The sequence below is a fragment of the Mangifera indica genome, chromosome 5 (genome assembly GCF_011075055.1).
Source record: "Mangifera indica cultivar Alphonso chromosome 5, CATAS_Mindica_2.1, whole genome shotgun sequence".
Lineage (NCBI taxonomy): Eukaryota > Viridiplantae > Streptophyta > Magnoliopsida > Sapindales > Anacardiaceae > Mangifera > Mangifera indica.
Window position 1 is genome coordinate 6,933,799 of NC_058141.1, and position 12,468 is coordinate 6,946,266.

Below are 12,468 nucleotides of genomic sequence, written 5' to 3' on the forward strand. Positions count from 1 at the left end.
TTCACCCCCAAACCTAGGGTTTCCATATTTTTCAGGATGCAGCCGCCCTCTATAACTTTCAAAACTAGTAGTTTCACTCTTATTCTTCAACTTCATCTTACGACATCGTCTCCGATATCGTCACCGGCCTCCTCCTTCTCCTGGTGCGACCAAATGATGAAGGATGACACTTCGTCTTCCTTCGTCACTCATCGCGTCGTCCAGATGCGACGATGAAGGATGACGTCCTTCGTTTGTTCTTTTAGATTTGAGTGATAAAGGGTCGTCCTTTGTAGTCAGAGATGGGAGATCAATCGAATACGTCAGTCGTCGGTGATGGCCGAAGAAGGAAGCAAACCTTAGGGGAAAAATTAAACTTTTCAAACTTTGAGGATGGGTTAGTTGTTAGTTTTTAAAACCTGAAGGGGGAAATGGTGAAATTTTAAAGTTTTAAGGTTTTAAATAGTAAAATGATGATTTTGTCCTGTCCCTAACTGAAAAATTGGATAGCAGTTTGGTCATGGGTAGGAAAAAGGATTTTTGATCTCCCATGGGTGTGGGTTTGAGATTGGCCTAAAAAATGGGTGGGAAATAGTCCTTTTCCCTTTTGCTAACATATTGCCACCATCTTTCTGGGTGTCACAGATTAATTGTTTACTTGATAGTCTTGTGCAACCAAAACATGAACGAAAGAATGCAAACTGGACATACTAAAGAACCTAACACTGGTAGCATGAAAAATCCCAATTAGTAGCACGTAAAAGAGCAAGACCAAATCCTAGCCAACATGAAAGGCCATCTCCAAGCAATGGATACATAGATTATACCTAAAGGCCAAGAGGAACCATTAGAATGCCATGAATTCTCAACCTGGATAGAATGCATGCACCCAAAAGGATATATATAATACAAAAGAAGGATCACACCTACAAAATAACAAACAAGTTAGTTATAAGACATCTCCTGACCAACACTTTCCTTCCACCAACAAAGAATCACTTGAATATACAATTCGACAAGGCCCAACTTTGCTTGATGAATTCATTTTCTCTAGTTCTTTTAATTTTTGTAAACTCAGAGGCTTTTTCTCTAATGGTGATCTTTGTTGACCTTAACACAACCCCTATCTCTCTACTTTCTTCCACTAAAATTCTTTTGTTTCTCTACCACCAAATAAAATAAAAAGTAGCTATTAATCTAAGCTCTCCAATTATATCATTCAAATCATTTGACCTCATTCTTTAGAGAGGATATTTATATATTCTTTGCAAGTTCTCAAGTCATAAGAAAGGCTACTCATGTTTAGAATTTCCTTTGACACTTTGGATGTATCTAGGCAAGCAAAGATAAGCTGGTCTAGTGTTTCTATAGCAATTCTACAAAAGCAACAAGTAATATCACTAGTAATGCCAATTTTCCATAACTTGTCTTTAGTTTGGAGTCTACCTTTTATGGCTAGCCAAACAAAGAAAGCATATCTAGGAATGTGTTTCTTCAACTAAAAAACTTTACGCCAATTAACAATACTATATTTCCTCCTCAACTCATTCCAACCCAACTTGACATTAAAAAGAATGGAGTTGTTAGCTTTCCAAATCACTTTATCCTTTCCCCCTCTAGGATTAGGAATGATAGAATTTTTAAGATTAATAAGAGCCTCCAAATTCACCAAACGCCATTCCCACTGTCTATTGGATATAATATCTTTCACTTTAACTTCATTAGCCAAGTCATGTCATAAATAGTCTAGCACCATAAATAAGCTCAAGTGGAACTTTGAGGTGCCAATTATCATACCATAAAAAGGTGTTTTCCCCATTTCCCACTGCACAACCTAAGAGCATTCTTGTATCCTTTCTAAGTTTAAGGATGCATTTGCAAACCATGAGCAATTTTGGAGAATCCTACACCCCCAAAAGAAAGAATTTTTTAGGAGATAGATTTTAGCCCATTTGATCCAAATAGAATTTTTATCTACTTAGTGATGTTCCAAATATGTCTCACCTTAGCCACTTTATTCCAATATTTGGTTCTCACAATTTCTATCCCTCCATTATACGGAAGACACACTTTATCCCAAATAACTTTAGCTTTATTTTTCTCCGAAAAGGTGTCAACGCAAAGAAAATCTCCACTCTTACTCTCAATTTGTCCTATAATATTGCTGTTGTAAAAATTTGAAAAGGAGGTGCTACTTCCAATGCTAATCTCCAGTGTCAATCATAAAACCAAATTCATAGATGAAACATCTTTGTTGGCATTAGTGAAGATGTTGTCTTTGTCTTTATCTAAATGAAGATGTCATCTTTGTCGATGTTGATGAAGATGTCATATTCATCTAGATCCAGACGAAGACAAAAAAGTCTTTATCCAAACAAAGGTGTTTGGACGAAGAAACATTGTCAACCTAGAGCATTCAACTTCATCTTCTTTCTTCCGGAACAGATTGTGTCATCATCAAAAAGTGATTAGGTCTAGTTCCCTTGAAAAATTTCAACTTATTTGAGGAAAAAGTTTAGTTCACAAAAAATAAGAGGAGAAATTATTATTTTTTTACACTAAAAAAGAAAATAATTAAATTTTAAAATTTTTAATATTTTAAATTAAATAATAACTTTATTTTTATTATCAATTAATCCTATTAATTTTAATAGTTTTGAATTAAAAATTTAAGTTTTTAATATTTATCGGAAGCCGTTTTAATAAATTAACAATTCCTCGAGAGAATAAGTCCGTTGACAAAAAAACTAAAAGGGAAGATTAGGTACGGAATGGTTCATCGGAAACAAAACAAAAGTAAGATTAGGTATGGCTCACCGAAGCAAAACAAAATATAGATCACCTCGTAATCCTATGATGATCTGGCCCAAGGTTAACCAAGGCTTTGACCATAACCTAACGGTACAAAATGCAGCGTTAATCTAATACGTTACCGCAGTTGGTATGACACAGACACACTGTAACTAAACTTATGAGATTGAAGATTCCGTGGCCCATACGCTTGTGTATTCAGCGCAGATAAGGTATCTTATATGATATCCAGCTGCGCAGCGTTTCAAATTTCACTCCCAAAGTGATAAAACTTACAAAACCCAGACATGGGCTCTATTGACGAAGAAAGATCGCTCCTGGAACAGGGACTAACCAAGGTCTTCCATTATTTTTTTAAATCAAGTTTTAGTTTTGATTATCTGATGCAAAACCTATTTTTAGATGTCTTGTTTTGTTTCTAGTTGATTTAGTCCGGATTATAATTGGTTGCGGATGAAAATATCTCGTAGACTTTGTTTGGGTTGTTGTAATTTAATTCAATTGGCTCAATGGATGATCATTTGCTGCTTCTTTTCCCTTTCGAATTATGCAATTTTAGATTTCTTTGTTGTTATTCTGACAAATTAGGAGTTGAAGACTTAGTTGAACTATATGGTCAAATTTTGAATTTACTTTTTGGTGTTCTTTTCAATAGTTGAATGTAGTATTCGCATAATGGGCTCATATGTGAATGTGTAAATTGTAAATTATGTTTTCATTGAGGGTTCTGTTCCTGGGAATCAGAAACATTACTATTATCAATCATACGTCATACAACAAGTGTCAAACTGTTGTTATAGCAACGTCATGGTTTTCTTTTGTTATCATTCTTTTGTTCTTTAAGAATTCTTTGGCATAAGTTATTAAGCTTAGAAGAACTTCGTGGAGCTACTGCTAGCGTCTCCTCATTAGTCCTGGCCACGGTTCATGTTTGAAATCATCGATTCACGATTCAAAAAATTAAGGACCCTGAACCGAAATTGTAATAGGATGATTCATTCATGATTCGAAATCGACAGTTCCGGTTCATGACCCCAGTTCAAAACCAACATTAAACCGTCAATTCTAATATATGACCTTGATTTAATTTTTAAATTATTAATTACAAGAATTGAAAATTAAAAGAAAGGTTTGGACTTAATTTTTCAATTAAGCTCCCTACGTATCTTCTTGGGTTTAGAAGAATCAAAGTCTACGTAGTTATCTTACCTTTGCATATCTAATAGCTGACAGTACCCCATTACCTTATCATTCACCTCCACTATCTTAAGTATTATTTCCCGTCATCGAACTATCCGTAGTTAAATCAAGCGATTCTTCATTGAAGTCCACTTTTATTTCTTGTTGGCGTAATTCAACTATTGTCCAATCGTCCACGCATACTTGGGCTTCAATAGATTCGGGAGCCAAACTTGATCGTCTCTCATCCAATATATTACTCTCTTGACTAAAAGCTTGTTCTACTGCGACAGTTGATATTGGTGCTGTCAGAACTTGTTTAACAATAGCTGCTAATATTGGAAATGTTGATGCATGTCGACTCCACCATTCTAGAACTGGAAAGTCTTTACCTATATTGCTATCACCAAACTTAAAAATAGTAGTTAAATAAATATCAAGCTCCGAGATGGAGCCTAATGTTCCTCTTGGTCTTTTGCCCCTTTGTATCATAATACGATCACCATAACTCATATTTTGAGTTGATGATGGGGCAACAAGTGGTAAAGAGGAAGAAGAACCACCTTGGTTACCATAAATTAATGAATATTCAACATAAATTTCTTTAATTAAATTTATAATGTTAGTTATAGTTAATAGAATATTAACTTCATCTAATTGCAAACATTTATAATATAATGTCAAATAATCTATGACACCATCTAATTTAAATCTATAATAAAAAAAACATACAACAAGAAAAAGTTCTGGAATTCTTTTATAGTAACTTAATCATTTTGTTTTCATTAAAAAAATAGCTTCTTATAGAATAATATCTTGTTCGGCTTGTAAAGTCCTAATAATATTAACAGCTTCATTTAAAAACAAATGAGAAGTGGGATAATAAACCACACTTAAAGTATATGTTGCATTATTAAAATTTCTTAATACATTTAAAATTGTTTTACAAATATCCCAATGTTGGGGATATAATGTAACTTGTGGCACATGTTGTGAAATAAATAAGCGTGATAAATCTCTATAATCAAAAGACTCATTAAGTAATTCATATGTTGAATTCTAACGAGTCAGCACGTCTTTAGGAAATTTTTTTGAATTTATATTATGTTGTTTACAAAATTTACCCCATTCTTTCATAGTTTGGGGATGTATCCATAAAAATGAAATTGTTATTTTTATTGGACTAATAAAATTATTAAGACAATATAAACCATCTTGTACACATAAATTTAATACATGACATGCACATCTAATATGAAAAAATCTACCACCTAAATTAGGTTTGTAAATATTAATTAAATCATTTATTGACGCAGTATTTGAACGTGCATTATCAAATGAAATTGAAAAAATTTTATAAAGTAATTTATATTCTTCTAATATTCCTTTAATTATTCTATAAATATTATCGGTCGTATGTCGTTCATTAAACACCCTAAATGCTAAAATTCTTTTTTGTAATAGAAAATTGTCATCTATCCAATTACAAGTTATACCCATATAAGAGTGAATTTGCCAATGGTCACTCCAAATATTACTACATATATATACACGCCCATTAAAATTTGTAAAAAATTGAATTAATTCTCTTTTTTGTTTTTTATATAAACTAAATAATGCTTTTTTAATGTGTTTCTTGGAATAATTTTATGTGCAGGATTTAATGCAGTTTTACAATAATTATTAAAACATAAATTTTCACCAAAACTAAATGTTAAATGATCTATTGCTACCATTTTTGTAAATTCTTCTTTATTTTTATTATCACTATACATAAATAAATATTTGTGTATAGAACCATACCCGATTATTTGTGTTTGGCTTCGGCTTTGCCCCATTTTTTTCGGATGCTTTGACTCCAAGTGCCTTTTGAATGTCCCGTATCCACCTCCTTGTTTGAATTTATAAATTTGCCTACAATAATTGCAAGCAACATCGAAATTACCATCTTCCTTTTGTATTTTTTTGAAATAAATCTTAAAAATATCGAATGTAGAAATTTTTTGAGAGTGTTGTTCCATCTCCATCTGTTGTTGATATTGTTGTTGTTGCTCCACCTCTACATATTGGGTTTCACTTTCTTATGTTGAAAAATCATCTATAAATTGATTTTTATTCATATTTGATATATGTGAATATTGGTTAAATCTCCTATTACCGGAAGAATTTCCACTACTTGTCATTTTTTGATAATAAATAAAATTAATTATATAAATAAATTATATTATTAATTATAAAAGATAATAAAATAATAATAAATAAAATTAATTATAGAAATAAATTATATGATTAATTATGAAAGATAATAAAAAATTAATAAATAAAATAAATTATAGAAATAAATTCTATAATTAATTATGAATTATATAATAAAAATAGAAATTGGAATTAATAAAAAATTAAGAAAGAATTTAATTAAATTTAAGAGAATTTGATTGAATTGAAAGATTGAGAGAGTATTAAGAGTTGAAAGAATGAGAATGAGAATGAGAGTTTGAAGGATTAAGTGAGAGAGTGGAGAGATTGAAATTTGAATGGGTATATATATAAGAAAAAAAATTAAAAAATAGGGGGGTGAATTGCGATTTTAACAATTACAGGAGACCGTATTTTTGAAAAAAATTAAAAAATAGGGGTGAATTGTGATTTTAAAAATTGCAAGGGACCAACGGTCCCCTGCAAAAGCTCTGAAAATTGCAGGGGACCGTTGGTCCCCTGTAATTTTCTTCTGCAAGCCAACGATTCCCTGCGCAGGGAATCGTTGGTTGTTTAATAAATTTAAAAAAAATTCAAAAATTCAAAAATTTTTTGTTCAACACAGTAAACCATCGGTTTACATGTCGATTCATAAACCGGTGTGAATCGACTGTTTCACAGTTCAAAATTAGGTAAACCGAAACCGAACCGCTAAAATCCGGTTTCGGTTCCGGTTTAATCCAGTTCCGGTTCCGGTTTTATCTGGGCCGGTTTCGGTCCGGTTCACGGGCCAAACCGGCCCGTAGCCAGGTCTACTCATCATTAATTGCAGAGTTGTATCCAAGAGTAAATTCTTTTGCCCATTTTGTACTTACACAGTGTCACGTTGTGGTGAATGAATAGAAGATGGTGGGTGTTGTCATCTTAATTGACTGCCATGAGAATCTTTGTGATTCGAGATGGGTTGAATTTGAAATATAACGATTTAATATTCAAATTAATGTGCTTTTGTATGTGGTAATATGTCCACTTTCTTCAATTGTTAATGGCACATAGAATTGTGTACTCCAGATTGCTGGACCTGTCTCCTTGTGTTTTTTTAGGGGATAACTGTTTCTCTTGGGTAATTAATTATATTTTAGAATCACGGTTGGAAGATACTAAAATACCATCGATAATTTGTTAAGTGTCTATTCTTAATGTCTGTGATATCCATGGATCAAAATTCAAAGCAACTAAATTATTGTTATATTTTCTCAGGTTATGCCTGGTCTTATATTATCTATCTCTCTTTTTTTTTCTTATGTCAGTTTTGTTCTTTAAAGCGAGCTATTCTTCTCAAGATGTTTACCTCTCTATCTATCTAGCTGTATTCCCTTGAAGATTAGATCTTGTTTTATCTTAATCTTGACTCATCTTTTTCCTATCTTTAGAATGAAAGCAGTCAATTGTACACAGGAGATGGCTCTGTTAACATTAATGGGAAACCTGTTCTGAAGCAGACTACTGGAAATTGGAAAGCTTGCCCTTTCATTTTGGGTGAATTATCATTTTTCTTTATGGTACTCTTTTTTTATATTTCTTAAGTCTGACATTTTAAAACTAAAATACAGGTACTGAATGTTGTGAACGTTTGGCCTATTATGGGATTGCCACTAATCTTGTTTCCTATCTTACCAACAAACTGCATGAAGGAAATGTATCTGCTGCAAGAAATGTTACCACCTGGCAAGATACTTGCTATCTAACACCTTTTATTGGAGCCGTCTTAGCTGATGCTTATTGGGGAAGATATTGGACAATTGCAGCATTCTCCACAATTTACTTTATTGTAATTCATCTTTCTTTAACTACATCTGCTTCTTTTGACTACATGTCTTTTGCAGTTCTTTTATAAAGTTTTTAGTGATGCTAATTTATTTTGTTATAGGGAATGTGCACATTGACCCTTTCAGCATCAATTCCTTCACTAAAGCCTGCTGAATGTGTGGGTTCTGTATGCCCTGCAGCTACTCCGGCTCAGTATGCACTATTCTTCTTTGGGCTTTATCTTATTGCCCTAGGTACTGCTGGTATTAAACCTTGTGTTTCATCCTTTGGAGCAGATCAGTTTGATGATACTGACCCTAAGGAAAGAGTAAAGAAGGGGTCTTTCTTCAACTGGTTTTATTTTTCTATCAACATAGGTGCTTTGATATCTAGTAGTTTTCTAGTGTGGATTCAAGACAATGCTGGGTGGGGTCTAGGATTTGGAATTTCTGCATTGTTTATAGGCATTGCAATTGCAAGTTTCTTTTCAGGCACTGCCCTCTATAGATTTCAACGACCAGGGGGAAGCCCAATTACAAGAATGTGTCAGGTTTTGGTTGCTTCATTTCGTAAGTGGAATTTGGAGGTACCCAGAGACAGTAGTCTCCTTTATGAAACTCAAGATAAAAACTCCGCCATTGCAGGGAGTCGGAAGATCGAGCACAGTGATGAACTACAGTAAAAAAATTTCTTCATCTCTCTACAGTTTCAACACTAGTATCCCTTCCAGAATATATATATGTATATATATATATATATGTATATATATATGTACATACATACATATATATAAATATATATATATATATACATATATATATATATATATATGTACATATATATATATACATATATATATATATATATATATATGTATGTATTTCTAATCTTTCTCTTTCTCTTTTTTCTCAATTTTCTTTTTTCAACTTACAAATGTAAATCTATTAGGTAGTTGTGACAAAACTACATCTTCTATGTTTATGTGCATTTGAACGCAAGATAGACACATTAAATAGGGATAACTCAATGAAATGGAATGTAGGAATATTGCCCTTAATACCCTTCACAGACTTATTTGATGTAGTTCTGGGAATATTAGATAGACTGATCTATCAATTTGGGCACAATGTGGGCTTGTTTCAATTATATTGTGAAGGCAATCGTTTCATGTTTAGATGTTGGTATGTTTGGATAAAGAACCTTTCTAATTGAAGAATTTGTTTGTTTTGCATCCTCAGCATATTACATATTTCTAGAAGTGTTATATGACCTCATAATGTTCACTCACATGTTGTCAACAATTGAAGCTTAGTCTCTGTTTGCAGTTATCTGGACATTTTTTGTTGAAAGTTAGTATAATGTTTCTAATTCACAGACTCTCAAAATTTAATCTTGTTTGCCTGCTGTCAAAATTTATTTTCTTAGGCGCTTTTCACTGTTATTTTACAAAACTTGAGATTATATTTTGTATGTTGTCTCAACTAGTATTAGATATAAGATTGAGGTAAAATGCTTAGCTCTGAATCTTCTAGGTTTATTTTTTTATCAACTCATAATTTGGCTAAACAAGTATTGAAGAAAACTATATCAGATCTGTTTTATTTCTCAGTAGATTGTTTAATTTTATTTTCTCTTTTTTGTTATGTAGCCTCTTTGTGTAATTACAATGGGATCACTTCAGTGTGCTCTCAGAGAAATTTCAATATAGATTGTATTTGATTTACTCAAAGCAGTTGAACTTTTCTCTCCGAAAATGAAGAAAAATAAGCTAATATTTACTTTATTGATTGCAGATGCCTTGATAAAGCTGCTGTGATTTCAGATGCTGAGATAACAAGTGGGGATTATTCCAATCCTTGGATGCTTTGCACTGTAACACAGGTGGAGGAATTGAAAATTTTAGTCCGTATGTTTCCCATCTGGGCTACCGGAATTGTATTTTCTGCTGTCTATGCACAAATGTCTACAATGTTTGTGGAACAAGGGATGATGATGGACACATCAATTGGTTCTTTCACCATTCCTCCCGCCTCTCTTTCAAGTTTTGATGTTATCAGTGTTATTTTCTGCGTCCCCATCTATGATAAGTTCATTGTACCTATTGCAAGGAAGTTCACAGGGAAGGAGAGAGGCTTCTCAGAGTTGCAGCGAATGGGAATTGGCCTCTTTCTTTCAGTTTTGTGCATGTCAGCAGCTGCATTGGTGGAGATTAACCGGTTAAGGATTGCAAGAGAGCTTGGGCTGGTTGATGAAGATGTCGCGGTGCCATTAAGTATCTTTTGGCAAATTCCTCAATATTTCTTGTTGGGTGCGGCCGAGGTATGTACATTCATTGGGCAGCTTGAGTTTTTCTATGACCAGTCTCCCGATGCCATGCGAAGCTTGTGCAGTGCATTGTCGCTTCTAACGACAACATTGGGTAAGTACCGGAGCTCTTTCATTCTGATGATGGTAACATACTTCACAACTAAGGATGGAAAAACTGGATGGATTCCGGATAATTTGAATGAGGGTCATCTTGATTACTATTTCTGGCTTTTAGCTGGACTCAGCTTCATGAACATGTTGGTGTATGTTGTTTGTGCCAAGAAGTACAAGCAGAAGAAGGCTTGTTAACTTTTTAACATGTTGCGGTCCTCATTTCTTCAACAAGTTTTTAATAGAAATGGTGTCTATAGAAAATCTGCATCTTGTGCAGTCAGTTGAAGGTTCAAAAGGATAATGTATGTAAAATAATATTTGAATATTCTGCCTGTAATAGCTACACGAATCTTGTTAATGTTATCTGTTATAATGTTATATAATATTATAAGCGTGTTCCACATTACTGATCTTACGATAAATCTCATGACATTATTAATTACCATTACTGATATTGGATCTGTGCAAATTCATTTTTATTACCATTATAAGTTTTGATGGCTTATTTTTATTCGCCTCGCAAAATATAGTTAAGTTATAAGCCTCCTATTAGCTTTTCTTAATTAAAAAGGTTTTGTATCCCTCATCCAATCATATTAATAGTATCTCTTTAATTAAGAATAAAGTAATATTGAATATAAATTCGGATAATTTAGAGGTAAACATTATGGAAATTAACTAATGATTCTTGTACGGTTAATTTATTTAATGAATTTATTTACTTACCGAAATAGAAAGTAACTTAATGGAAAAATAAGTGAGATTGAGCAAGGTAGAGGAATCCTCGGCTAGGCAAATGTCAATGGTTCTTTGGTTAAGGGAAGGTAATAGTAATTCGAGTTATTTCTTTACATGCATAAATGGTAGAAAAATAGAAACAAAATTACTACCCTTACAAGTGGTGATGGTAGTGTAATACCCTCAGGTATATTCTAGGAGTAATTATGTCTTTTGATCTTGTTTTGAGATATTTTTTATTTTAAATAAATATATATATATTTACATGTATGCGTGTGTTTATATATATATATATATATATATATATATATATATATATATATATATATATATATATATATATATATATATATATATATATATATATATATATATATATGTATAAATAACTATATAGATATATATATATATACAAAAAGAAAAAGAAAAAGAAAAAGAGATAAAGAGAAGGAGATAAAGATGTATATAAAGAGAGAAAAAAAAAAAGTTTCAAGGATTTTCTATCATCTTCTCCCATCCACTCCAGCAGCCAGCCTCTTTCATGTTGTTTCCTTTTATTTTGTGAAGCAAAAGGAAGGAATTGTAAGGATTTTAGAAGATAAAATAAGAAGAGAAAAAAAAAGAAGCACTTTGGAAGCTTTAGTAACCAAAAGATCTCGTTCCTTTCCCTTTACCTATGATTATATATATTTGATACATGTTATATGAATATGTTAATGTGTTTTGGTATTGATTTAAGGTGATTTTGGTGATAAAAGAAGCAAGACAAGGAAGAGGAAGCCAACTTGTAAAGATTGGGTTGAAATAAGGTAAGGGGTATTATCTTTGATATGTTTCATGTTTTATGCTTTTGGTTCTTTGGATCTATGTTATAAATGATGATTTTGAAGTTGAGAAATGTTGTTTTGTCATTTGGGGTATATATGTGTATGATTTTGTTCATGGTAGAAAGTTGGATAATATTTACAATTTTACCATTGATTTTGTCTCATGTTTTGGTTGTCTTATCTAATGAATTATGAGTGCTATTATAGCTTGTTGGAAAGCTCTTTGAATTCTCTTTTCAATGATATATATAGCTTATATAAATTAGAAACCGTTTGGATTGTTAAATTGTATGAAAAAGAAGGTTGTCCTGTCAAATGAACAGTATTTCACAGTTTTTAGAAAGAAAGAAAGAAAGAAAAGGAGGAGAAAAAGGAAAGGAAGAAAGAAAGAAAAGAAAGGAAAGGAAAGGAAAGAAAGAAGAGAAAAAGAAAAGAAAAAAGAAGAAAAGAAAGAAAAGCAAGAAAAGGAATTTGGGACTCAAGATTCAGGGGTCGTCCTAAGAGTATG

The 12,468-nt window shown here is 32.2% G+C and overlaps 1 protein-coding gene across 1 annotated transcript; it reads left to right on the forward strand.

The window, feature by feature from the left end:
- Positions 1 to 3,060: 3,060 nt before the first annotated feature.
- Positions 3,061 to 10,798, forward strand: LOC123217556 (protein NRT1/ PTR FAMILY 8.3-like). The gene is made up of 5 exons (XM_044638638.1): positions 3,061 to 3,128; positions 7,599 to 7,704; positions 7,779 to 7,996; positions 8,096 to 8,652; positions 9,768 to 10,798. The coding sequence occupies exons 1-5, from the start codon at positions 3,078 to 3,080 to the stop codon at positions 10,588 to 10,590; spliced, it is 1,755 nt and encodes a 584-aa protein (XP_044494573.1). The 5' UTR covers positions 3,061 to 3,077; the 3' UTR covers positions 10,591 to 10,798.
- Positions 10,799 to 12,468: the final 1,670 nt, after the last annotated feature.